At 42.1% G+C, this 25,930-nt stretch overlaps 1 protein-coding gene across 4 annotated transcripts in view; it reads right to left on the reverse strand.

The window, feature by feature from the left end:
- The window catches only part of LOC104311397 (phosphatidylinositol-binding clathrin assembly protein), a 33,982-nt gene extending 16,236 nt beyond the window's left edge, over positions 1-17,746 (reverse strand). For 2 of the 4 annotated variants that reach the window (XM_069810992.1, XM_069810991.1), the window contains exons 1-8: positions 17,205-17,742; positions 9,134-9,276; positions 6,216-6,291; positions 5,280-5,382; positions 4,999-5,092; positions 4,785-4,896; positions 3,591-3,697; positions 2,944-2,985 (exon numbers count right to left, since the gene is read on the reverse strand). In XM_069810992.1, coding sequence (XP_069667093.1) covers positions 2,944-2,985; positions 3,591-3,697; positions 4,785-4,896; positions 4,999-5,092; positions 5,280-5,382; positions 6,216-6,291; positions 9,134-9,276; positions 17,205-17,334 — 807 coding nt within the window. In that variant the 5' untranslated portion in view covers positions 17,335-17,742. Of the gene's footprint in view, positions 1-2,943; positions 2,986-3,590; positions 3,698-4,784; positions 4,897-4,998; positions 5,093-5,279; positions 5,383-6,215; positions 6,292-9,133; positions 9,277-17,204 lie in introns of all 4 variants that reach the window. The other 2 variants (XM_069810990.1, XM_069810993.1) reach the window with 2 other exon arrangements.
- Between the last annotated feature and the right edge of the window lie 8,184 nt (positions 17,747-25,930).

The raw sequence follows: 25,930 nt of genomic DNA on the forward strand, positions 1-25,930 counted from the left end.
TTGCCCTTGCTAGCCCTTCTGTACCAAAAGCTAGACTAAACTATTTCCTGGAAAGAGGAAAAATATTAATCACACAAGGTTTTGGCAAGTTCCCCTCTGAAATACTGAGCACAATTCTAGCTCCCACATTCAATGAAGGCCAATTCAAGCTACAAGAGATGCAAAGAAAAGCAATTAGAATAATCCTGTAAAACTGCTTGGCTTAAAGTTAAGGCCTGAGTTGATACCTCTTTCTATAAAGAGAGCTAGGTAAGCTAAGACAGTGTAGTTATCTCAACAACTGGCCATGAATAAATTCAGTGTTCAAACTTGACAGCTAAACCCCAAGGGGGAACATTTTGAAATACCTTTCCAGGAAGGTATCAGGGACAAAAAAAAAAAAACCCAAACAAAAACCCCCCATACTTCTACCTTTCGGGAGGAACAATAGTTCACAAAAGGCATTGCATGATGACACAGCTAGAGAGATAATCTTAATAGCAGGAGACTATAGTCTAATTCCAGAAAGTTTTTCCTAGTCTTCCTTTTTTTTCCAAGGACACTCTAAAACTTACCTGTATGGAAAAGCATACTCTATACTTACTGTTTCTAAAACCCTCTAGAGAACAACCCCCTCAATCATAAAACCTAAAACCAACAAACCAGTAACTTCTCTGAATTTTGTCATTGCTGCAGACATCCAACAGAACAGAAATTAAAATTTTGAGTGAACAGATCTTAGTAGTTTATGTCAGAAAAGATGCCTGGGCTAATACAGACATTGTGACTTGAAAACAGCTGTATTTCGTGACTCAGCTTCCCTCCCCCCATGTAAAGACATTTGACAGACTAACATCCATACAGAGGAAAATGATCCAGTTGCATTCATGAAATATAGTAACAGCTATAAACAGAAAGTAAGCAACATCGTTGTGAAACAGGGCACCTACTAAGGAAAATATCTTCTTTATAGGCACTGGCAAAGGCAGCAGCAGTGTGAACAGTAGAGTCAAGGAAGAAAAACGGTTATACAGCATCAGTAATAATAAACTTCTAAAGAGATAAAACCATTGTTTTTTTAAGGAACAGCTTAAGGAAACTCTGAAATATGCACATCCCAGAACAGAATATACACAGCAACATAAACAAAGTATTTGGAAAAAAAAAAAAAAATATGGTGGACCAGAATAGAAACAAAAGACATGATCCTGTAAGAACTTATTGCAGAAACACAAGCACACTGAAAATTAAATTTCTGTGAGAGTCTAGTATTAAGAAATTTTAGCAAATTCTTTTAATCTGGCACTAAATTGATGTACCATTATTCAATGCCATGCAATTTACTATGGAAGTAGAATGCTTAACAGTGGCACTGAAATTGCCAAAATACACAGGATGCTGACATCTACCACCACAGTTCAGAGAACTGCCTTTCATGTCTAAGTGCACTTAAGCCAACATTTTTTTCCTAATAGCTCAGCTATTTTGTGATAACAGCAGATATAAAAGGGATTTGCTCACTGAAAGTTTCAGATAAAAAGCAGCAAAAGGAAGTTAAATTCCCTATTCTCAGTAAATAAAAAGCCTCTGCTTTCAAGAACCTTATGACCCAATTAACTGGACAAGTGCATGCAAACCCAGTGAAGTATAACTTCAGACTTGAGTATAATTTGATTAGCATAATACAGACCAGCTGAATATTGCAGTACTCATCAAAAGATAGAGTAAGATGCTAGGATCAAACACCAACAGAAAACATCAAACTACTGTTTTCACTCAACTACTTGCTCTTACCCCTCTGGTTACAGTTAAATTTCTTTCCTACCACAAAGCACTAGAAGTTATTGAAGGGGTTAATATTAATTGCTAGGAGCAAGTATGAGAGATTTGTGCTTTGAAACATGTATGATTTCAGATGGAAATCATACTGTAGGCAGTAATGAACAACACTGACAATGGAAGTTTGTGGTTTAGGTTTATTTCCATATTAAAAAGACACTGATGAAGCTTTGGCAAATCTTCACAGTAGGTATATTTTTTACATGATTTACCCATGAAATTTAATTTCATAAAGGTAGTGTAGGATTAGATGTGACTGTTCAATACTTACACATTAGATTAACTGTTTCACACTGACTCCACTTAAACACTTTGAGTACTCTAAACCTCTAAGGCACTCCAGTTTAGTGCCCGAATCCCTTGACAGATTGCCATTTATTCTACCCATCAGGTTACTCTGCACTACAGAAAGAATAACAAATACCTGTCTCCCATTAGGTGGGTCCTAGGTTAGAAATACAATGTCCCTATGAACTGAAAGAACTTTCACAGAATAACTTTGTGACCTTCTGTGCACTATCAGTGTTTCCCGTTCACCAGGTCAAACCATCTTTCTCACCTCCTTTCTGCCCCTCGATTTATCCTCACTAGAAGGTGTTCCCCTGCATTCCACCTTTTAGACTAAATGTTGCAGCACACAACCTGTATTGCGCATGTCCTTCTTACTACTGAGTAATATCGAAGCCAGCATTAAGTGCTGATATAGAAACTTCAAATCTATTCAGACCTTAGGGGAAAGAAAAAAATTCTTGACTGAACTAGCTAACTGTAATCTTTAAGTGCGTTGAAAGACATTAAGTTATAGTGAAATGGAAGGTTTTCCTCAAGGCATGGCAAGATGCTTGTGGCTTACATGCCAATGAATCTTCTGTGTAAAACCCAGAATTTCCTGAAAAATATTTTCTGTGAGTTTTATTGCTTTAAACAATCAAAAAATCTTATTAAGAGCTGCAAAGTGCGAGTACTGAGTGCAGTTAATGCATGGGAAAAGTCACCATACATATTTCCCATATATAAATACACAGAAGAGAATAAATTCGAGATAAATGATTACTAGGATACACACCAACCTTTAAAAATGCAAAGAATAAAATAATTGGGTTAATCAATGATATGTACACTGACCTGAGTAAGATCTGGAATGTCACCCTGATCAATTCCAACTTGCTAGATTTACAAAAAAAAAAGAAAAAAGTAGATTACTACATGCAGTGGCAATGAAAATAAAAACCAGTAGTGTCTGAATGCTACATAGAAACTAACATATTAAAAAGTGATATTCATAACTTTCTGAACTGGTATGAGTTTCACTAGGAACACACCTTAGAAATCACAAGTGCATTAAATCGCACCACAAAGCAAACCCAACTTTTCATCCAGCCTAACTTTTTCATGCAGAAAAGCTTATGGGGAGCATTAGAAACACCCACATTGCTTACTGGAACCACTTCTCCACTTTAAGCAGTTACAGTAAAGGAGAGCACTGTATATACACTGTAACATTCAGTTAATTCATGAATGGTCCAAAATGTAATTTGTAACAACACTTCAGAAAGTTTACTATGTTGTCTGGCTAATAAAAAGGATACTCAAGAATCTCACTTCCTGTTAATAAGCGTATACAACCCTTAAAATACCTAATCTGTAGAATACTTCCTTGTATAGCAAAGTTAAGCAAACATTAATCTGTTTCTGAAGTTATTACGAATATAGACTACTGTAGCAGTACAGACAGCTAAATTATATCCTCTCCATAGATGTAATTTATTTACCTCTGCTACTTTGAGGAATTCTGACAATTTGGTCATTCTGGCTAGAAATTTTTTGTAAATATCCAAGCCTTCTTTGCACTGGTTCTTCTTCATATCAAAATATCTTTCTGAGGATGCAAATAAAACTCTTGTAAGGTAACAGTCTCCCCAGCAGAAAGCTGACACAGTATTATAGAAGTTAATTCGAGACAAGATTCAGGGAGAGAACAGACAGGAGTAACTCAACACTATTCAGATTTTAAAGTTTACATGAATACCTGACACCTTTTGTAATAAGGCAGTCAATAGAAAAACATTGATTTTTCTATCTCAGTACATTAGAATATAATGCAAAGCTTTATTAAGCATGGATGGGAATCACTGCAATTGTTAGACTAGGTATTTAGGGAAATATTTTCAAGAAGTCAGCTTATTAGCTGGCAATGAGGCAAATTATTTTATCATTTGAAAATATTCCTGGTATATATTTACATTTTTAGACCCTGTATCAATACACTTTGATGTTTGTAAATGGGCTCAACATCCAAAAGACAACAGAATGGCTACTGAATTGGTACATATACTGAACTGACCTACCAAAAGGAGTGTCAAGCACATCCTTCACTTTTTATGGTTTTGCCCTATATATTTACAGACATTTCACCAAGTAAAAACTAATGGATTAACAGAAACTGACCAGATGTTTTCATTCAGAAATTTGCTTGAATATTCATTATAAGGCTTTGCTAAGAGCTCATCACTCTTGAACAAAAAATGCTACATGTCATCTACTAAGCCCATGTCAGGTACCAGGTAAAACTGAATAGTCAAGCTATAAAGAAAGTATGGGAAACCAGAAGTCAGTCATACTGTGACTATACTAAATACTCAAAATACCAGGTATCTCACCAATACGTTTATCGTCCAACTGCCAGAGGTTATCCACTGCACATTTAGGGTATCTTTGTTTAGCCTCACCAGTCACCCTCTCAGCTCAATTTCTACTTTAAGTTGTATTCTTCAAGGTAGAAGCGTATGTTTAAACCTATGCTAGTTGCCACTGAAACTAAGACTAGCTTAATTTAATGGTAATGGAGCAGAGACAATTCATTAGGAAATTGCAGTCAGAAATTGTCTATATTCTTTAGTTCACACAAAGAAAGAAAGAAAGAAATCTTTCACAAAAATTCAAAGGCTAAAAAGATTCTCACATACCTAAAAGGTTAATAATCCCTTCATTGTATGCTGCAAAAAGTCTAATGGAATCTTTAAAGAGGAGCATAAAGGCAGCATTTATAACACCATTTGTTAGTTCATTTGGATTTGCCTGTGTAGAAAGCAATAAGAAAGTAAATTAGTATTTAAAAAAATAATGAAACTTTCACTTCAAAATGAGAGCGTTACCTAACACTGAGCTTAAAGTACTCACATCAAAATCAAGCAGTGCATCAAGCTGGTTCTGTATGATTGGAAGGGTTTTCAGAAGCTTTTCAGCATTCATGGTTCTCATCACTCCATCTATCCTACAGAGTAAAATACACACGTTTACAAGTTACCAAGAGACGTCAGCATATTATGCTGTTTCAATAACACTATATTGTTCAAAGGGCCCAAAGGAACACCAACCTATGATAACTCAGGAACAACTGGTATTTCTCACATACCCCCCCAATATGAAAGACCAAACAAAAGAAGCAGTAACAGTCTTACCCTCTTTTCATTTTGGTGAAGTCAACTGCTACAAGTCTATATGAAAGTGCTTTTTCATTCAAGTATCTGCTATATCGCCTAATGAAGGTAGACATATCATAGCCTAAAAGTTAAGCATTTATAAGTGAGACATTTTGAAGGGGTACAGTTTCTTTTAAGTTCTTTCCAAGAACTATTCTCCCACTAGCCCATTTTACATCAAATTGCATAAAAAGCCCTTCATAGGCACTTTCCAGAGTCTTGAGATTCACTGTTTTTCACCTTGAGATGTAATGTTACAGTTTCTTCCCAACTTGCTAAGATTAGGAAAGCATTCATGGTAATTAAGAGAATAAACACCTAAACGCATTAAAATATTACGCAAGAACCAAACAGCTCTTAAGATGTTCTTGAAATTTGACTAAAAATGTATTCCTAGTAAAATGCTGAAGGCTTTGGTAACTTATCTGCAATGCCTCAAAACCCACATAAAGACCCAAAAATGTCTTCTACCATTGGCAAGTAATTAAAAGACTTCTCAAAGATTTGAAGGAGTTCTCACTATTTATACAGCACATCCTAGTTACCATTCCATGCACCTCAACAGTAAACATTTACTCCTGAGACACTAAAATACAATGGCAAAAATAGATGATTGTGCTAATATTCATCAGGTTTATTCTAGTCAGCGTTAAGCGTTCACTTTTTAAAATGTACAGCTGTGTATGCACATAATACATACATTACAGACAAATTTCTAGCACTCGGCTAGGTAACCAAGAACCTTGCTTTCCTTGTGTCTATGTTCTTGGTTGGACATTCTTTGGTGTCTCATACAATACAAATCATAATACCATTTCATTCAAATGTTATTTGTCTCCTAGAGTGCCCTGACACAGGCACTATCACAGAGCAAAAAAAGCGGTAGAGTTATCTCCTTCATTGAAAGATCCTTACCCTGCATGGCACTTTTGTCCAGGTAGTTATTTAAATTGAACAAAGTGTTTCGGGATGCAAGATACTGGATAAAGCGCTGTTGGTGAAGAAAAAGTTAAGAATATCATTGTTGTGAGAGTCAAAACATTTAAGCATACTACAAGAAAACTACACTTACCTTGTAACTGTTTCTAGTAAACTCTATGAACAATAGAAATTAGTTAAAAGGGAAAAAATTTAAGGAAAACTTGAAACCACTGATTGGCAAAGCCTCTGAAATCCAAAACCCTATTTGGCAAAAATATCAATTTAAACTAAATCAAAAGACATCACAGCCCATGATTAAAAGACTAATAATCTTAGAGGAAGCTGCTTAGGTTAACTTTTTAGTTTAGAACAGACAAGCTGGAAAACACAAACCAAAAATACCACTCGCATTATCCAAACTCCCAAGGTTTACATAGCTCTACTGCTGCTGTAGAAGGCGGAGACAGACTTTGTTAAAAAGTTTAAAGTACTCAATAACAATAATGCTTCTGGAACTGTGGTGAGCAGCAGCACTGGGGTTATAATTATGTATTCTATATATATTTTTTTTTATACATATAATAATGCAGTGATCTGAGTAAACCACATTTACATTTTGACAAATAATAGCTGGCTCCATAAATAACGCAAGAGTAAGAGACAAACACATCCTGATAGCAAGGTAGTCTTAAAAGTTTCTCTGCCACTATTCCACACAGATTTCCTACAATTAAGAATTCTTGACTTTCTTGCTTCTTTGTATGTGTTTTAGTCCATAAAAGAGGATTATGATCAGTACGGCTTAAGGAACTTGCAACATCTTTGATCTGAATCCCTCTGCTGCCATTGCACACAGGGGCCTGTTCCTTCACCCTTTACGGTGGAAACCCACCTGTCTGCCAGGCTCGCACTATCGCACTCCAAAAAACCTAGCATTTTTTCAGTCAGGCTCAGTACATCACCTGCTCTTTGGGAATGGTAATGAGGGCTTAGCACAGCAACAAGAAAATTCTTCTTACAAGTACTATTTAAACTGAAAGCAGTACTTTCACCTTCCAAGGGGCACAAATGATTCCCCAACTTGTCACGTACCACCTCATCAGTAACTGCATATGTGTTCTCAGCCTATAGCTACAGAGTTCACACAAGTCTACAACACACAGCTTGCCTACCAATAGTTCTGGCACTGTTTTAACTTCTTATTCTGTTTTCCAGTCGGTTTACCTGGTCTTTGTACATCTTAGTACTGCATTCAAAGAGATACAGAAGAAGAAATACAGTTGGAACATGATCAGGAACAGAACAGTGATATTCAAAAGGTGTCTATACACATTTCAAAATTAGCTACTGTTCTGAATCTCAATTTAAAAGGTCTAAGGCTAACTCTCACTCTCCAGATGTCAGGGGTCTTGCATTGCACAATGCACAGGTGAGAGGAGTTTTAATCTGTTTCACCCAAAGCTTCATTACCAGAAACAGGTAGTCATGCAGAAGAAACTGCAAGACAGTCATTGCTCAGACAATATTTTGACCATCTGCTATATTTACTTGTACTTAAAATAGAAGTCCAACATCTGATAATTTTTCATCTGTTTAAGAAATAGGCCTCTTTTAGTGTATTAGAAGGGGTACACTCATGTTCCACCTGAAATTACAGAACTAGCGTACCACCCACATTATCTCAGCAGGTATAAAGGAACCCTTTTCAAGTTTCGAATGCACCCATTCAAAGCTGAGGAACAGTTTTTGGTACAGACATAAAAATTAAACTCTTCTGCCACTACAAAACACTGTATGGGCAAACAGATACTGACTGATAGCGCACAACTCTAAGTTTTGATTTTTTTTTTTTTCCTATGGTTCAGTTGTCTGCCTTTTTTTCCCCTTTCAAGTCTCAGTATGTAGATAGAAACTGTATTGGAAGAGGAGAGAATAAAATATACAAACTGATTTACAGCATTCAGTTTAGCTTTATACTTGGAATAAGTAGTCAATACCAAGCAGTGAATTTTACTTTGTATTATCCTCTAATTTCAGCCTATTATCTGTTGAAACTACAATTTAAGCACATAAATAACTTGGGGAAGTGTTAACAAAGAGCACACTATGTTTTACAGGTCATTTCAATTAAGGTCACAGAGCTTTGGAGAGAGGAGGCAACACTAAGTTTTCAGAGCAGTTCAATGGCTGGAAGCAGTACCTTTAAGAATCATTTCAATATTACCAGTAGTCAACAGTCACTTATTATGAGAATGACTACACACAAGTTCAGGACTAAACTGTCACCTGACCAAGACAAAGTTTAGCTTTTAACAGAAGGACTGTGTAAGAGAGGCTACATTTCAAATGCTGTCTGGGAAGCATGTTACTGTCTGGGAAGCTTTTCATAAACAGTGATGAAATAATTTAAGTGAACTAAGTGCAGTAGAAACCTGTTTCAGAGGAATGTTAATGGCAACAACATATGAAGATTTAGCCCATTAGATGATGATTTGCAAGATCAAATATTCTAGTCACCATATTCCTCCCCCCTTTAGTAAGTATTCTTATTTGTTAATATATCGGCTACACATTTATGGAGTTCTAACAAGACTTTTGTTGTGCTCTTACTGATAAGCAATACCCTAATGAAGTAAAGCTCATCAGAAGTTTTTCAAGTCTTCATTCTAGAAGGCTCACTCATTATTCCCTCACAGCCCAACCCAGATACCTGCAGGTAAATTGCAAACACTGATATATTTTGGTACTGAAATAATGAAGGAATATTTTCTTCTCTGGAGAAGTACTTTACAGCCATCAGACGAGAAAAAACAAAGACTGAGAAACTGAAGTACATATCTAATGCTTCATAGATTAAGACAATTATTTAAAACATTGTCAAGGAGGCTTTAACAGAACTAATCATGTCTTACCTCGTTTCCATACATCATGAGGTGGTGTGTTGTAATTAGAGCTTTGAACACTACAACCCAGCTACTGTTTGCAGTTCTCTCAAAGAGTGTGTCTGCCAACTGTGGAATATTCACATTCATTTCATTTGTGCACTGTATTAGATCTAAATTAAAGAAAAAAAAAATCAAAGCATTACAATGAGTTGTATGCTCAAAGAGGATCATCATGTTATTTTGTGTTTTTACATTGAGAATTCATACTGGAAGCATTAACTTCAGTTCTTTGTTTAAGAAAGAACTGAACAATTTTGCATTCTTTGCTCAAATTCACTGCATTTTCCTGAAAGACTCCAAGTATGAACTTCACAGGCATTTCAATAATTTTATGGAGTCCCAATCCCTCATCAATAAATAACCTGTTCCAGTAGAAACTCTATGCCCAAATTATTGTCCAAAAGCCAGCGTAGACCTTCTGGATGCTCCATGCCTGAAGCCACTCAGCCTAACCAAATCCATGAAAATCAGAGAAGCAAGGAAAAGCCGAAACATCTATACCTCACAAGATCAACAGGCAGCAAGTACGCTGCAACTTCTACCTAAGCCTCAGTACTGACACACATGACAGCAAATGAGATGCTACAAACCTGTAATAAGCCTCTTTTCTATAAGAAGTAAGAGCAAGAATTTGCATCTACTCCTTTTCAGCTTAGCTAAAATAACCTAATCGCCAACCTACTGAGTATTTGTGGTGGATCATGGCAGGTCTCAGGCTTTTGTATAAAAAAAGCTCTTTGTGTCCAAGACTGATTATAAACTCAGTAGTGGAACATTAACTTGGGAGGTCACAGACAGAGCTTCAAGCCTCTGCCTGAGTATTGGTACAAAACCATAACAGGCTCCAGCAGATACATGGGAAAAAAGCCTGCCTGAAAACGCTAGTGAAGACACTTGCTGAGAAAATAGCAAAGAACTGAATCCAGGGCTATTCTAAACCCCTCAAGACATGTACATTAGACATTTATTCTCTCTCTGAGCTAAATTTGGCTCAGGTGCGATCAAAGTACACCTTAAGGACTGGGCAAGGCCAGTAAAACAAACATCTAGTTTGAAAAGCTTCCTTTGTGGCCTCTTATTTAAGCCAAGTCTGTGAGCAGCCTGTTGGTTGCAGAGCAGCATTGCTGTTTATGTGGTTTGTCTGTGTAAGTACTTGAAGAAGGGTGGGTGCTTGGGAAGCTGGGCAACGACTGAATGCTGAGGTGTTGGCACCACTGAAACAGCCAACTTATTTGTTTTATTAGCAGTACATAGAGGACAGACTGCGATACCATAAGCAATTTAAACATGAACTTAGAGATCACACATTGATAGTTCAGGACAAAATACTTCAGAGAAATATTGCACTTAGACTTTATATCTGTTCTAGTGCACAGAATATATTACAGATGTATCTTAATTAAAGATCTGTTTATTAAGAACATAAAGTCCTTTGATTAAGGATCACTGTTTAGAATAATTTATTAACCAGAGTAATTTTAACAGAGTAAAGAGTTTTAGATAGTAACTTGTCGAGGTAGAAAGCTATAAAACGCAAATTCTAGTAAGTTACTAATTTCATTTTGATGTCAAAGGTTTCTAAATATGTACAAAACCTGCAAGTTGGGATGAAAACTTTCATCCTTATTAGTAACACACAAAACCGCTGAAATAACTGCACAAAAAGAAGAATCCTGAAAAGTTTTAAGCAAGCTATACATCAAAACCTTATTGTTGAATAGTATTAAAATATTTCAATATTTACAAATGTGAAGATTCTCAAAAAACCAAGTAATTTGATAGATGCTGCTCATCACTCACAGCTGTATCATCATCAGGTGCTGTCTCAAATGAAGTACTTTCAAATGTCTAGAAGTCCAAACAGTCCACAGACAATTATTGCCCCATATATCGAAGCAACTCCCAATTCCAGAATTTATACATAGAGAAAACTTGAATTTTAATTCAACAGCCTCATCTACTGAATGAGAACTTTCTTATGACATTTCTAAGTAATTCTCTCAATACATAGTAAGGCAAATAAGTCTTCCTAAATTCAAACAGTCTATAAAGAACACTGCTGTTAGATCTTGCTCAGTATTTTTCATGTAACTGAAGCATCTGTAAACAGCACAGAAATGTTACAGAACTGTTACAAGTGGTATTCTCAGTTTATAAAAACCAACCACACAAAAACCCAACTAACAAAACCCCCACAAACTCTACACAGAGCAGTATCTATAATATTACTACTAGGTAACAGTTAAAGAAATTTCCACTGATCTGCTGAGGTCAAAGACCACACAGATAAGCTTATCAAAAATATTATTTCTGCACAAAGTCCTTTTCCTTCACACGACCACTAAGCAAGTCAAACTTTTCGCTTAAGATTTTCAATATTAACAGTGCTTATTAAATAACACATACAAACTGGGAGGGAAGACCCAGGTTAAAAACAAAAAGCTTTCTGCTCTCAAGTCAAATTAGCCAAGCTAGTTTCATTCCTATTTTGCCAGCACTCTCCACAGAGATTTCAATCTTGTCACCTTCCCTCAAGCTAAGGTCTACCAGCAGATGTTCCAGTAGATGCTGAACACCTGGGAGATCCCTTGCATATAATTATGTCTAACACTGATATCAAATGTGTTCTTACTGTGCTGCTCAGGCACAACGTGACAGAAATCCTACTGTAAGCAACTATATCAAATGCTGTAACTGATCAGCTCTCCTTAAGGCACACATCCATAAAAACAAACTTTGGCTTATCATGCCATCATAAAGGTTTACTACCACAAAAATCCATCCAGATGTCTACCTTCAGAAGGTAGTTCTGCTTTGGTACTGCCTTCTGCTTTGGTACACAAGACTAAAAGAAGTCTTCTGTCAAGTGACAGTAACAGAGTGAAAGTTGATAGACCTCTGATGCATTTGAGAAGCTCATATGTTATTGTTTTAATCCACAAGTGTGGTTCCATGGGACTGAAAAGTGCAATTCCAGTAATTCTTTGAAAGTGCTAGTAAGGTTTTCCAGCATGCGCTACTTGCTTCTCTAAGATGTGAGCCTGACCATTTTAAAAGGCAACCAAAATGAAATATTTCACATATGTAGCGCTACTCAGAGTCTAATTCAAGCTGTGGTTGAGATTAGAGGACCTGAGCGAGCTGCAAGTGCCATGCACTTTAGACTCGTGCTGAAGGTGATACATACTGGCTCCCCCGAAGACAATTTTTATTGAGGGCACTTAGCACAATTGTGGTCTTTGGTTTCAAAATCTCCTTGAATGAAACGCATTATGAAACACGTAAGCCAACAGTTGCCAATATTGAAGAACACATGCTTAGGCAAACAAAATGCCTCTAAAATACTAAACTAAGAATGAACGGTGGGAAAAAAATCTCAGTGCATTTTATAGGCCAAAACTGGACTTTCCTAGTGTATTGCAAAAACCCTAAGTTTAAAAATACTTTTTAATAATGCTACTCAAGGCAATGTTTTAATTACTATTTTACAACTAGTAATAATAAAGTTAGCATCACATTTGAATCCTAGCAATTGAGATACATAAAAAAACCAAGTGTCATTTCTTCAATACGATTCTTCCAGGTCTACAATAGGAATATCTACATAGAAACAACTGTATCAACCTCTTACAGCTGGCAGCAAAGGAGGAAGAGGCTATTAACACCATACATCTGAAAGTATAAAGCAACACATGCACCTGAGAGACTGACAGTTGGGCAACTGTAACATGGATGCTGGCAGCAAAAACTGGAGTGAAATGTGTAGGGCAAGTGACACTCATTTTCTTATTGCATTACTTATATAAACACTTTACAACTCAAAGCATTTTGCCAATTACCCAGAGGAATCATTTCAACTGCAAGTGAAACTGTGGTGCTATTTCTAGAATGGAATTTAGAAACATGTTAACATCACACAGGAGGGGAAAAAAAAAAAAAAGCTTTAAACCAGAAGAATACCATAGGGATTTTCTAGCAGGCTGCAAGAGCTGTGGAAATCTTACTGCCTAGAAGAGTACTGAGGGTTTCTCTTCCACAGCTCATCTGAAATACTGGCACATCATCTATGAAACCATACAGCTCTTTGGAGAACAACATGCATAAATCCAGGTATTAAAAAAAAAAACCAACCAAACCACAAAACCCACAGGTTTTTGGAAAATTCTCAGCCAGGCACCAATAAAAACTGGCATAATTTTCAACTTTCAAGAAACAAGAAAGTCATCATTTTCTTGATTCAAGAATATCTCCCTCAAGAGAACTGTAAATACATAAGTTAAAGACAACTATAATGATTTAATATTCCCATCTTTCTTCCATTTTGTCACAGGACTGAAACTGCTCTAAGACAGATGTAAGAATTAAGACCACTTTCCTTAACCCTGGCAGCCTTGCAAAAAAATTTACATTTTGTTTTTGGAAGTTGAACCTTAAACTATAGATCAGAAAACAGAAGAGCCACTTGAGCAAACTTTCTCCATGTAGCTAGCCTAAGGAATGCAACAATTCTTGCTGGAAGACTGAAATAAAAGACAGCACCTGACTGATACAAATATTTTTTATGCCTATGAGCTCTTGTAGTGCAGATTGGATAGCAATCTTTAAGTTTCATCCCTATAATAGCTAAATCTGAACTTAGAGTTACTTTATCAGAAGCAAAGCAATTCAGCTATTCTGTCCCAGTCCCGCACTAAACAAGGATACACAAAGTCCCACAAGGTTTTTTAAAAAGCTTTAAGCAATTTCTAAATAAAACTCACATTTATAGATTACAAAAACATTAACTATTTTTCTGTTGGAGTCAAATTTCCTCAATTACTGTATTGAAAAGCTTCACAGATCACTGAAGAGCTTCAAATTAAAAGACAGCCACCTTACCGCCTGCGGGAGAGTTCAAGAATGTTTCTTCATACCATATCACAACTTACATATCTCTGCAAGAACCACACTGCATCAGCATTCACCCCACAGTCGTGAGCTCTAGTTGCCAAAAGTAAGAACAGGCAGCTACAAAAACAACCCAAACCTGTGACAGTCATAATGTGACATTATTGGCAAACCTTAAAGCTTGCGATGATTTTGTGGAGACCTGAACTTTCTCCTAAAACAAAAGGCTTAAGAGCCTAATTCTGTTACATAATACAATTTTACAGTACTGGAATTATCACTTCTTACAAGATTTCCAAAGCTTGTATATGTACAGGAGTTTAAAGTTTGATGAGTAACATTAACTACTTTCCCCTCCCCTGTGCTTCTTATGTGGGCTGTATACAAGTTGAATAGGTGTTGTTTTTTCCTCTATTACTGCGTTCATTTGAAAGTTTAAGATGCAATTAATTTAGGGGTTTGTATTTTTCTAAATTTTGGTCTACACGCAAGTCTACTCTGCCAGTTACCATCTTGGCTACAGCTTTAATTTATTCTTGTTTTATCATGGCTTTTCAATAGTTAGCCAAAAAGAGATACGTCACCAAAAGCAGCATCTAGCCCCACTCCACTGCAACCCAAACTCAGAAGGCTGAGGGGAAGTTAGAGAACCCACACTGGGGAAGAAGAGATGAGACCTTCAGGTACTCCACTAAGAGAAAAGATCAGCCTCTGTATAACATTTTACGTTATCCTAAAATATTACAAACTACTACGGAAATAGATATGCTGACTTATTTAGGACACCGTGACCTACTTTAAAAGGAAGAAACCCCAAGTATTCCCACTGACATTGCTTAGGGTTTGGGGGCTTTGGGGGGTTGTGGGGTTTTTTTGTTTGTTTTTCTCTTCAAGAAAAATACAACTACATTACTCAGCAGTTAGTAGCCAGACAAAACCCAAGAATCTGCACATGCAACATCTTCCCGTAAATACCCGTATTGTAATATTATAGTTTTTCTTGCTGAGGAAACTTGGCAATAAGGGGATTTTAAGAATTAATCTGAATAGAGTGCACAAACTGATACTCCTCCACGATCCCCGATACAACTACAGCAGCTCTCAAAGACACATTCTTGGTGAAGCTTTTTCTTGAGCAGCAATTACAAGTAATACCAGATGGTGTAGCATTTTGAATGACACACACACAGCGACCAAAGTGCAACTAGCAGTGTTTTGCATTAAATCCAAGCTATGTTTTCCTTCATATTTTACTTAAATTGGAAAGTACTTGCACCATACCTTCGAAAATACATTGTGTGAATTTTCCAGAGATTACAGTATTTAAACTAGTATCTTACCTGCTTGCATTTAATACAAGTAAGTTTTGTGTGCAAGTGAAAAAATAAGTACCACCACGCAAAGGCTTGCAGATGTTTGAAAAGCAGTGCCTGGGTATACTCAATGAAGACTGGAGAATGTTCATGGGGATTTTTTTTTTTTAACCCCTTACAGAGATATTTGTGGTACCATCTTTCACATCTTTTTTTTTACCCGCCCCGCAAACACGTTCCTCGATTTCAGATACCAAGTCAGAACAACAAGCTTTTTGTTTGTCTTAGACCAAAGCCCGAGAAAGTGAATTACACCAAAACACAGAACTCATCTGGCACAGAAGGGGACCTTCAGGAGACTGACAGCTCTAAACAGGCTTGTATCAAAAGATATTCAAAGAAATTTGATAGTCAAAAGGCAACCTCTATTTCTGTTATTCTCAAGAGAAAGAGTTTTTCCAGGTTTCCATTTTCTTATTTTGCAAGGGTAACTTACAGTAGATGATGTTATTTCAAGGATATTTTCAAACAATACACTACATCACTTAAGCTTCACAAGCTTTCAAACTATTGAGCAAACTGTCACCACTTTTCTGGCTTCCTGTTACATTGCCATTTCTGGACTTCAGGGTTACCTCATTAAGTCGTACTACCACAGGCAGAACACAAGACAAGATAAAATAAGGTAACGTCAAAAAGGTATCTTTAAGAAAAGAAGTTGACAGTTACCCAATTTTAAGGCTTTTACTTTCAACACAGTAGCTGCAATATTCACTACTGTAGCTGGATTCCACTCATTCAGATCAATAACGAATGAGACGTACATTTGGTTCTTTTTAACTACTTGATCCACAGCAAAAGCTCTCACGCAAGGGGTCTGTATTAACAGACGAGTACCATAGCGTCAGAAAGCCAAACTATCCTCAAACCATATAACGGAATACGCTTCTTCCAAGAGCTTGAACAGCAGACTCCCTTTGGTACCACCAACTTGAACAAGTCCTGCAGAACCACCAGCCTGCTCCCTTGACTTTGAAGAAACCAGCATAAAGCTTCACATCTTCTTCCCTCTCCCTAACGGAAACACACACGCTTACTTCACTTTTAATAGGTGGTGAACGGGTATAGTGCACAACGTACAAGGTTTGAAGCATTCAGTGAATTTCCGAGCAGTCCAACAGTAGCTTCAATTGCTATCCAGTTACTAAAACCTGAAGCAAAGCAACACCACTGATACTTCTGTGGCTATCAAGGGTAGCTTTCTGCAACTTGTGGTATACAGAAAGGAGTTTCAACGTATTAAGTTTAAATATATCAGCGGCAACATACTCTCAATTCTGGAGAGATGTTTTGGTCCACCCTTGCCTTTCCCTTTACATCGCTTCAAGGGTTTTTACCTCATATTCAAGAGCCGTAAGACAGAAAGCTATGATATTTCGGGAAATGTTAGAAATACTTAAGTGGCCGCACTCCACCAGATGCACAGAAGGACGGAAGAGCGCTTAAGAACGTAACTTCTCGCTCACAACAGTAAAACCACACCGCTTAACCCACCTTTTCCCCAGGTGCCAGACTGACAAGCAGCACTGCTGTCTCCAGAGCACACAAGCCAAGAAGCTCTCGTCGGGAAGCGTTCACGAGGTTGGAATATTTTTGTTTCCCGGGCGCGACGGGGTGTTAGAAAGCTCCCCCCCCCCCCCGAAAAATAAGTTTTGAAGAGCAAACCAGCCAGGTTTACCACAGACACACGCGAGAAAGGCCGCCCCGGGGGCTCAGAGCGTCTGCCCGGCGGGCGAACGAACGAAGGGAGGGGGTCCGGCCGCGGAGCTCCTACTCACAGTCCAGGTGCTTCTTCTTGGGGCCCATCACCTCGTGGGTCGTCGCCTTGCAGACAGCCTTGGCGACGGCCGAGCCGGTGACGCTGTGCTGCGCCGCCGTGATGCGGTCGGTGATCGACTGCCCCGACATCGTCGGCGCGGCCCTGGCGGCGGCGGCGGCTCCTCACCCCCTGACCTCCCCCCGCGGACCCGCCGCGGCGGGCGGGCGGGCGGCAAGGCCGGGGCAGCGGCTCCCCCCGCGGCCGGGGAGGCGAGCGCAGCCTCCCCGGGGGGGGAAAGGGACGCCGGCAGCCCCCTCCGCTGCGACGCCGGCGAGGGAGTCCTTCGCCGGGCTCCGCCTCACCGGCTCCTCGCGGCCGCAGCCCCGCCGTGCGCCGGCGACCCTTCGCCACCCGGCCCCGCCGGCTACAGGCTGGCCGCGCCCGGCCCCGGCCCCGGCCCCGGCCCCGGCCCCGGCCCCGCTCCGCTCCGCTCTGCCTCCTTCCGCAGGCAGCGCTCCGGCTTTCCCTTTCACATTTACACCCCCCGCACAAAATGGCGGCGGCCGCGGCGGCGGCTGCGTCAGGTGACCGCGCGCGCCCGCCCCCCCCCGCGCCGCCCCGCTCCGTTCCCGCGGCTCGCGCGGCCGTCGGCGGCGCGCACCGTCCCGTCGTCCGCCCCCGCCTCCGCGGCGGGGGCGCGCAGCGTCGTGGCGGGAAGCGCCGCCGCGTGCGCGGCGGGGCTTCTCCGTCACGGGCGACGTCTGAGAGAGTTTGGCGGGTCGGGAGCAGGACACCCCCCCCCCCCCCCCCACACACACACAGCGCACGGGATTCCTGTCACACGGCGTGAGCCTCCTCCTCCGGCCCTTTGTTCTTCGGGGGGGTTGAAAAGAGGGACGGAGAAAGAATAAAACCTCCTCGGGAAACCGCCCTCCTGCAGCCTTCCTTTGCAGAAGCAACCCCCGTGAGGGGAGCGAGCCCGTTGCGTGTTCCGCTCACGGAACCGAACCCTTCTGGCTTCACCAGAAACTCCTCGGGAGGGGAACGGGTCGCGTCGGGGGGGACCGAAAACCTGTTAAACCGCAGCGGCGGCTGCCTGGCGTCGACCTGCTTTCGAGGAGATGGGCCTCGCGGTGTTGAAAATGACGCCAGAGAACCGGGTGGGATGGGAACCGGGTGATGGGTCCGGCCGACAAAATGGAGGGGAGGAACGGCGGTTCGCTGTACGCCGGTGTTCGCTTGTTTGGCGTTTTCCGGAGGGCGAACGGGAGGGCGGGCGCAGCTCTTTGCCGGGTGTGAGGGTGGTTTCTCTGATACGGACAAGGGCCCGTTGCAGCTGGGCCGTTAGCGGGAACGTGGTTCAGACCACCATCAGTCACACGTTAACGGGACCGCGCAAGGGGGTTAAACAAACAGGCTGGAAGTACCTGGGTCTGCGACTCCCCCGCCCTCCTAGCCTGGCTGCCTTTGGACCAGCTTACTACCTTCTAAAAATACAAAAGAGGTTTTGTTGTGGGTTGACCTTGGCTGGACACCAGGTGCCCACCAAACCTCTCCGTCACTCCTTTCCTCAGCTGGACGGGAGGGAGAAAATAAGATGGAAGAGAACTTGTGGGTCAAGATAAAGGCAGTTTAATAAAGCAAAAGCAAAGGCCACGTGCGGAAGCAAAAGAAAACAAAATGTTTTATTCTTTACTTCCCATCAGCAGGCGATGTCCAGCCACTTCCCGGGAAGCAGGGCTTCAGCACACGTAGCGGTTGCACTGGAAGACAAATGTCATAATAACGAATGCCCCCCCCTTCCTCCTCCTTTCTCTGAGCTTTTATTGCCGAGCAGACGCCATATGGTCTGGAATACCCCTTTGGTCAGTTGGGGTCAGCTGTCCTGGCTGTGTCCCCCCCCGAGACCGAGACCTTGCCCACCCCCAGCCTGCTGGTGAGGGGGGACTGTTGGAGAGACAGCCTTGATGCTGTGGAGCACTGCTCAGCAGCAGCCAGGACACTGCTGGGTTAGCAACACCTTTCCAGCTACCGATACACAGCACAGCGCTAGGAGGGCTGCTAGGGGGAAAGTTAATTCCATCCCGGCCAGATCCAATGCAGTGAGGAGAAAAATGCAGCATCACTACTACTCAATCAGAACACTCAGTTTTGCCATGCCATTTCATGGACGAGTATTTTTTTAACTTCTGCATTTATAATACATTAATGTAAGAGTGAACACTCATAGAAATAGAAGACCTGTGAATTCAGCAATAGTTATTTTAGGCTACAACTTTGAAGTAAAACCACAAAAAGTAAGGAGAGTAATAAGGAGGCAGTTGAATATGAGTGTTATAAACAAAAATCTAGCAGCTTCTGACAGTCAACTCATGTTTCAGAGTGCTGATTAAAGCTTTATTGCTTACATTATCCCTAAAGTGAGATGCTCCATAAATATGTGTGCTAGACTGCCAAACACCCAACCGTCTGTTATTGCATTACATGTATAAAAGCAATAAAGCAGGAAACGTTTGCATCCACAGTACTGTGTATTTCACTAATACATAAAAGTTTCCTGTCTTTTCATAATATTTGTACAACACACAGGGCATTTATTAAGTGCTTCAGCGCATTCCTTACAGGCAACTAGGTGATCACAGGGAATGAGGACTACCGATATGTCTTCTTACCAACACTTACAACTTACACTACATACTTAAACCATCTTTATACCCAACATACAGATTTATACATTCTCATTAACTACTATTCCCTGTCCTTTAACAGATAGATACTATTCTCCCATTCCGTGGGTTTCCTCCACTCCTCCAAATGTTCAAAAGAACAGGCTATGACTCGAGCCCCATCTTTCAAGGTGGGTGCTCATGCCAGGAGAAGCAGCATGTTCGATTGTTGGACACTGACACCAGCTTGGTTTGGGTCATCGCTGCACTCACCCCTGGTTCCTTGCAAAACTCACTCTTCATCAGTTCAGGTCGTTCCTGCTACATTACTTCCTACAACATACAACTCACATCACAGATTATTTTTCCCCCAAGGTTAACTCTCCTTGAGGCACACACTGAGTCTCCCCATCCTTCCACATTACCCACCAAGTACACCCAGGTCCTTGAGCAAAAACAAACGCACAAATGGGTTTGCCTTCTCCTAAGGGAGCAGCAATCCACACCACCCTCCCCAGCCGCTTCCCCATGTGCACTCTGGGGACCTTATCTCCTCCCACAGTATGTAGGGGTTTTGTCCGGGTAGGACCAGCATGCTTAGCAGATCCTCTGGTGTTAACCAGCCAAGTGGCTTCTACTAAATTTATATCCCAATGCTTCCATGCCCCATTGCCCAATGCTCTCAACATAGTATTTAACAGACCATTATATCTCTCAATCTTTCCAGAGGCTTGTGGATGGTAGGGGATGGGATACACCCACTCAATGCCGTGTTTCTTGGCCCAGAAGTTTATGAGGTTATTTCGGAAATGAGTCCCATTGCCCGATTCAATTCTTGCTGGGGTACCACGTCACCACAAAATTTGCCTTTCAAGGCCTAAGATGGTGTTTCGGGCAGTGGCATGGTTTAGAGGGTATGTTTCTAGCCAACCAGTAGTTGCTTCCACCACGGTGAGCATGTAGCGCTTGCCTTGGGGTGTTCGTGGCGGTGGTCCAATATAGTCAATTTGCCAAGCCTCACTGTATTGAAAACCCAGCCACCGCTCTCTGTTCTGGGGAGACCTTACTCTTGTGGCTCGCTTGATCGCAGCACGTGTTTCACATTCATGAGTGACCTGTGTGATGGCCTCCATGGTCAGGTCCACCCCTCGATCACGAGCCCATCTGTACGTTGCATCTCTCCCTAGGTGTCCCCATGTTTCGTGGGCCCATCAAGCTACAAATAGCTCACCCTTACGCTCACAGTCCAGGTCCACCTGAGCCGCTTCGATTTTGACAGTCTTGTCTACTTGTTCATTGTTCCCGTGTTCTTCAGCGGGGCAGCTTTTGGGCATTTGAGCACCTACATGACGTACCTTCAGAGTGATGTTTCCTACCTGGGCAGCGCTGTCCTGCCACAATGCAGCAGCCCAGACGGGTTTACGCCTGTGCTGCCAGCTGAACTTCTTCCACTGCTGTAGCCAGCCCCACAGGGCATTAGCCACCATCCAGGAGTCAGTATAGACTACTGGCCACCTTTCTCGTTCAGCGATCTCTAGGGCTAGTTGGGTGGCTTTCACTTACGCAAACTGACTTGGCTCACCTTCTCCTTCAGTGGCTTCAATTACTTGTCTGGGACTCCACACAGCAGCTTTCCACTTCTGCTGGTTTTCTACAACATGGCAGGATCCATCAGTAAACAAAGCATAATGACTTTCATCTTCTGATAACTCATTATATGGTGGTACCTCTTGGGCACAAGCCACCTCGTCAGGTGATGCTCCAAAATCTCTGCCTTCTGGCCAGAATCTCTTCCAGGATTCTTGGGCAGTTGGGTTCCCCCAGTCGAGCTCATTCCCAAGCCGACCAAAGTAAAGAGATAAGCAGTGCAGCCAACAAACTCCATGACCCGCATAGATGCTTGCCCCTTAATAACTGCTATAACTATAGCACGCTTAATACAGAACTGCTGTTGTCTCAGGCCCCACCTTGGGTGCCAAAAAGGAAGTTTTGTAGTGGGTTGACCTTGGCTGGACACCAGGTGTCCACCAAGCCGCTCTGTCACTGCCCCTCCTCAGCTGGACGGGAGGGAGAAAATAAGATGGAAAAGAACTCGTGGGTCAAGATAAAGGCAGTTTAATAAAGCAAAAGCAAAGGCTGCATGTGGAAGCAAAAGAAAACAAAAGATTTATTCTTTACTTCCCATCAGCAGGCGATGTCCAGCCACTTCCCGGGTAGCAGAGCTTCAGCACACGTAGCGGTTGCACTGGAAGACAAATGTCATAATAACGAATGCCCCCCCCTTCCTCCTCCTTTCTCTGAGCTTTTATTGCCGAGCAGATGCCATATGGTCTGGAATACCCCTTTGGTCAGTTGGGGTCAGCTGTCCTGGCTGTCCCCCCCCTGAGACTGAGACCTTGCCCACCCCCAGCCTGCTGGTGAGGGGGGACTGTTGGAGAGACAGCCTTGATGCTGTGGAGCACTGCTCAGCAGCAGCCAGGACACTGCTGGGTTAGCAACACCTTTCCAGCTACCGATACACAGCACAGCGCTAGGAGGGCTGCTAGGGGGAAAGTTAATTCCATCCCGGCCAGACCCAATGCAGGTTTAAACAGAATAATAAAGGTGAGCAGGGACGGCTCCCAAGCGGAGCTGTCTATCTTTTGATACTGTTGAAAAGCACAGTGGCACTGTACAAATAGTAGTGGTCCTATGATCCGGGGTGGGTAATGTTGTGAATGAGGGATTTCTATAACCCTAAGGGCATAAATGCATTAAAACATGGTCACTGCTATTAAAATATTGAACATTTCCTATGCTGGAAAAAGTTACAAACTCTTTAGTCCGACTGGCAGCAGGCAATTTCTAGCTGCCTTATTTTCGCCTTAAGACTTGTAGTTTCTGGGAAAAAGTGATGTTGAATCTTCAAAGCCTGAGGAAACGTGAAAACAGTAAGAAAAGAAGAGATGGAAAGATTAAATACGCATTATAAATTTCCACATCTCTTAGGGCTTGTCTAAACAGGGAAGCTATTTCACAATAAGTGAGGGTGTGAGCTGAAGCACAGCAGCTATTCTGTGCTACCTCCACCCCCAGCAGGGACTCTCTTATTTTATTCTGTTTCAGAAAGCCTAGATTTTGCATAAAAGTGCCTGAGTTGAGTGTTTCCCATTGCTATGGCTCTGTCTTTACTCGATGTGATAGCCAGGCCCAAATATGAGTTCAGATGTCCCTCTTCAGTCAGCGCATTGACTTGCTCCAGGTTTAAGCCGTCCTGCGCACAGCGTGGATGGCTGCACATCGCGCCTTTCAGCACCGATGGCTGCCCGGGCTAACGCGACAAACTGAGCACAGTCTATAAAACCTGAAAGCCAATGGGTAGGAAATATAAGTCAGTATTTTATTGGCGTTCAGGCCACCTCGGCGGAGTCCTCTGTAGATGTGCCTTCTTTTAGTTTAGTTCATTAATTAGAGTACCTGTGTAATTCCTGTTCCAGACACTAAATTATGCTGGGATGGGATACTCAAAAGAATCATTCCAAATCATAAAACGTACCATAGGTGCATTTGCCGTGGTCATAAAAGCGTAGGAAAATGTATTTTGGGAAGGACCGCTGGAGGGCATGTGGTACAGCTGGACCTGAAAGCAGGGTTAGCCTCAACGGTGATCGGGGTGCTCAGGTCCCCGTTCAGAACAACACTGGAGATCTCCAAGGAAGGAGATTCCCCGACCTCTCTGGATAATGTCTATGCTCATATCTGTTGCCACTCTGGTATTGTTCACATTTTTCAAGACTTATGCAAATACGGGACTATTGAGACATCTGATGTCTTATGAATGCGTTAGTGACGGAAAAGGGATTCTTGTCAGTATGAGAGGAGGAAATCAGTGACAAGCCAATCTGGACCGTCACCTATCCACCTTAAGAGACACATCTACATTTCTGATGCAATGCAGAACTTTATTTTTTTCATAAGAGAGTGTGTCTGGGTGAAATTCTACACCTTTTCCATCAGGTAAGGACGAAGAATCACACGCTACTACCCCCTAGGGCGGAGTGGCAAGGTGCGTTCATCATCCTAAATTAAAGATGCATTTATGGAGGGCTGTGCCATGACACCATGAAGGATGCACAATTAGCTACGCAAATTGTTGCATAGGAATGTAATTCGGAGGTATGTAAATAGCTCCGAGGGAGTGCTGGAGCGATACCTTACCCACCTCTCCCTCAGCTCCCCGTTGCCAAATGCGTCATTGGTCCCAAGGAGACGAGGAAGCGTCGGTGTTTTTAGGGCTGAGGTTTCTCCCTCACCTCGCCCCTGCAGCACGGCAGAGCGAGCCGAGGGTTCACGTGTTTCTGCCGGAGTCGTCAGAGCCTGTCCACCGCTCGCTGCCTCCGTGCTTCTGGCGGACCTACAGCACACCTCACACGGGGTAGCTGGCAGTTCTCGTGTTCACGCCACGTCGGTACCTCTTTGTCACACTCCTTGCCCGTCTCCTCTCCTTCATCCCTTGCACGTGACAGCAGCACATCATACAATGTAGTTTAGGTTGCTGCATCAGCAAGTCTTGCTCTTAGCCACTTTCCTGCACCTATGGACTTGAGTTCGTATTTGTAAGGATGAAAAGAGACGTACAATCTACGTCTCATTCACCTTGCTGCCCTGTGTTTGCTGTAGCGTGGGTGATGAGGGCTTCAGAAAGGAGGCAGGAATCTTAGTCCGGGCACGGATGTGTATAAATAGTGCTGGGGAGGTGGTGGCGTTGCAGGGAATGGGACGTTTCTGGGCTTCTGCCATGACTGAATGACACAGATGGTTTTCCAGGGAAATGAGTATTTCAGTAATGAGTAGTGATTGCGCTTCGGGCTGGCTGCACCTACAGCCCCGGGAATGCAAACAGTTTAGCAGCAGGTTTGTCAATAAATACCATCTGCTCGACAGCACTGAATCCAAAATATTGCAGAACCTACCTTACTGGTGGCTGTTGTTTTGCTAGATGGAGGTGAGGTAAAAATCACTACTAAATATTTTTTTTTGTAAATACTGGGATTGTTATCTAAAAATTATAAAACTCTAAATTTAATCAGACTTGTTCAATCCCAGTTTAAACCCGGGAGAATTAAACTGTTGTTGTTGGCTTTTTTCCGGGTGGACGGTAAGGCGTCTCCACAGAAGGGTGAGCTGTAAGTGAAGCTGCTTCTTGCGCAGTTTAGGACAGCAAAGCATCTGAGAAACGCCTTGCTTCCACGGCTGCCCACAAGGGAAGGAAACGCAGCGGTGGCGACGGCAGAGCTGGGTTTCTGGGTGCTGCAACGGGGGCTCAAGGCTGATCTCCTGCCCCGGTCCCCGACAAGGGGTGAACCCCTGCCCCAGTCTTTCTCTCCACAGGGCCACCAAGAGCATTTCTGCTTGGCTCCCTCTTTTCCACGAGTTTTGCCAAAGCAGAGCATCTTGGGGATCTTTACTGCTGTCAGATGTGGTTGAAATTGGCTACCGGATGCGAAGGTTTCTGGGTGAGAAATAAGACATGAGCATCATCTAAAAAGCCTAAACCCAGAATGAGTTTCAATGCTAATTCTTGCCTCAGCAGAGACGCGAGAGAAAAAAACCCCCACACTGTTGTCCAGCTTGGATTTGTGGGTACCATAGCCTGCCAGTCTCTTTTAAAGACTGTCATTTCCTTCTGTCTGAGTTGTAAAATGTGGATAAGAAGTATAGCTCCAGAACTGGGACTCTCTACGGCTAAATTCATCCAAACCTTGCATAACTGCAAAATACGGAAAGATCAGATCCTGAGTCTGTCGTCGGAGATTGCCTGGCTGAAACGCAGACTTGGCGTTATGCCTGAGTTGGGTTTTTAGTGCAGGATCGAGAGAATTTCAGGGAGAGATGGGCCTGAATAAGCAGCTCTTTAAAAGAATAATTTAAGAGAAAACTGTAGCATAAAAATAATAAAACAAGGGAAAAAAGTGAAGATGCAAAGGAAGATGAGTGCCGAGGAGTGGAGTTCACGGCTCACCTTCTATGTGGAAGGAGAGAAGTGATGTACAGGGGGGAATCATGAAAGAGATGGGGGAAAGAGAAAAGTTTGCTGGGA

This window comes from Haliaeetus albicilla, chromosome 23 (assembly GCF_947461875.1).
Source record: "Haliaeetus albicilla chromosome 23, bHalAlb1.1, whole genome shotgun sequence".
Lineage (NCBI taxonomy): Eukaryota > Metazoa > Chordata > Aves > Accipitriformes > Accipitridae > Haliaeetus > Haliaeetus albicilla.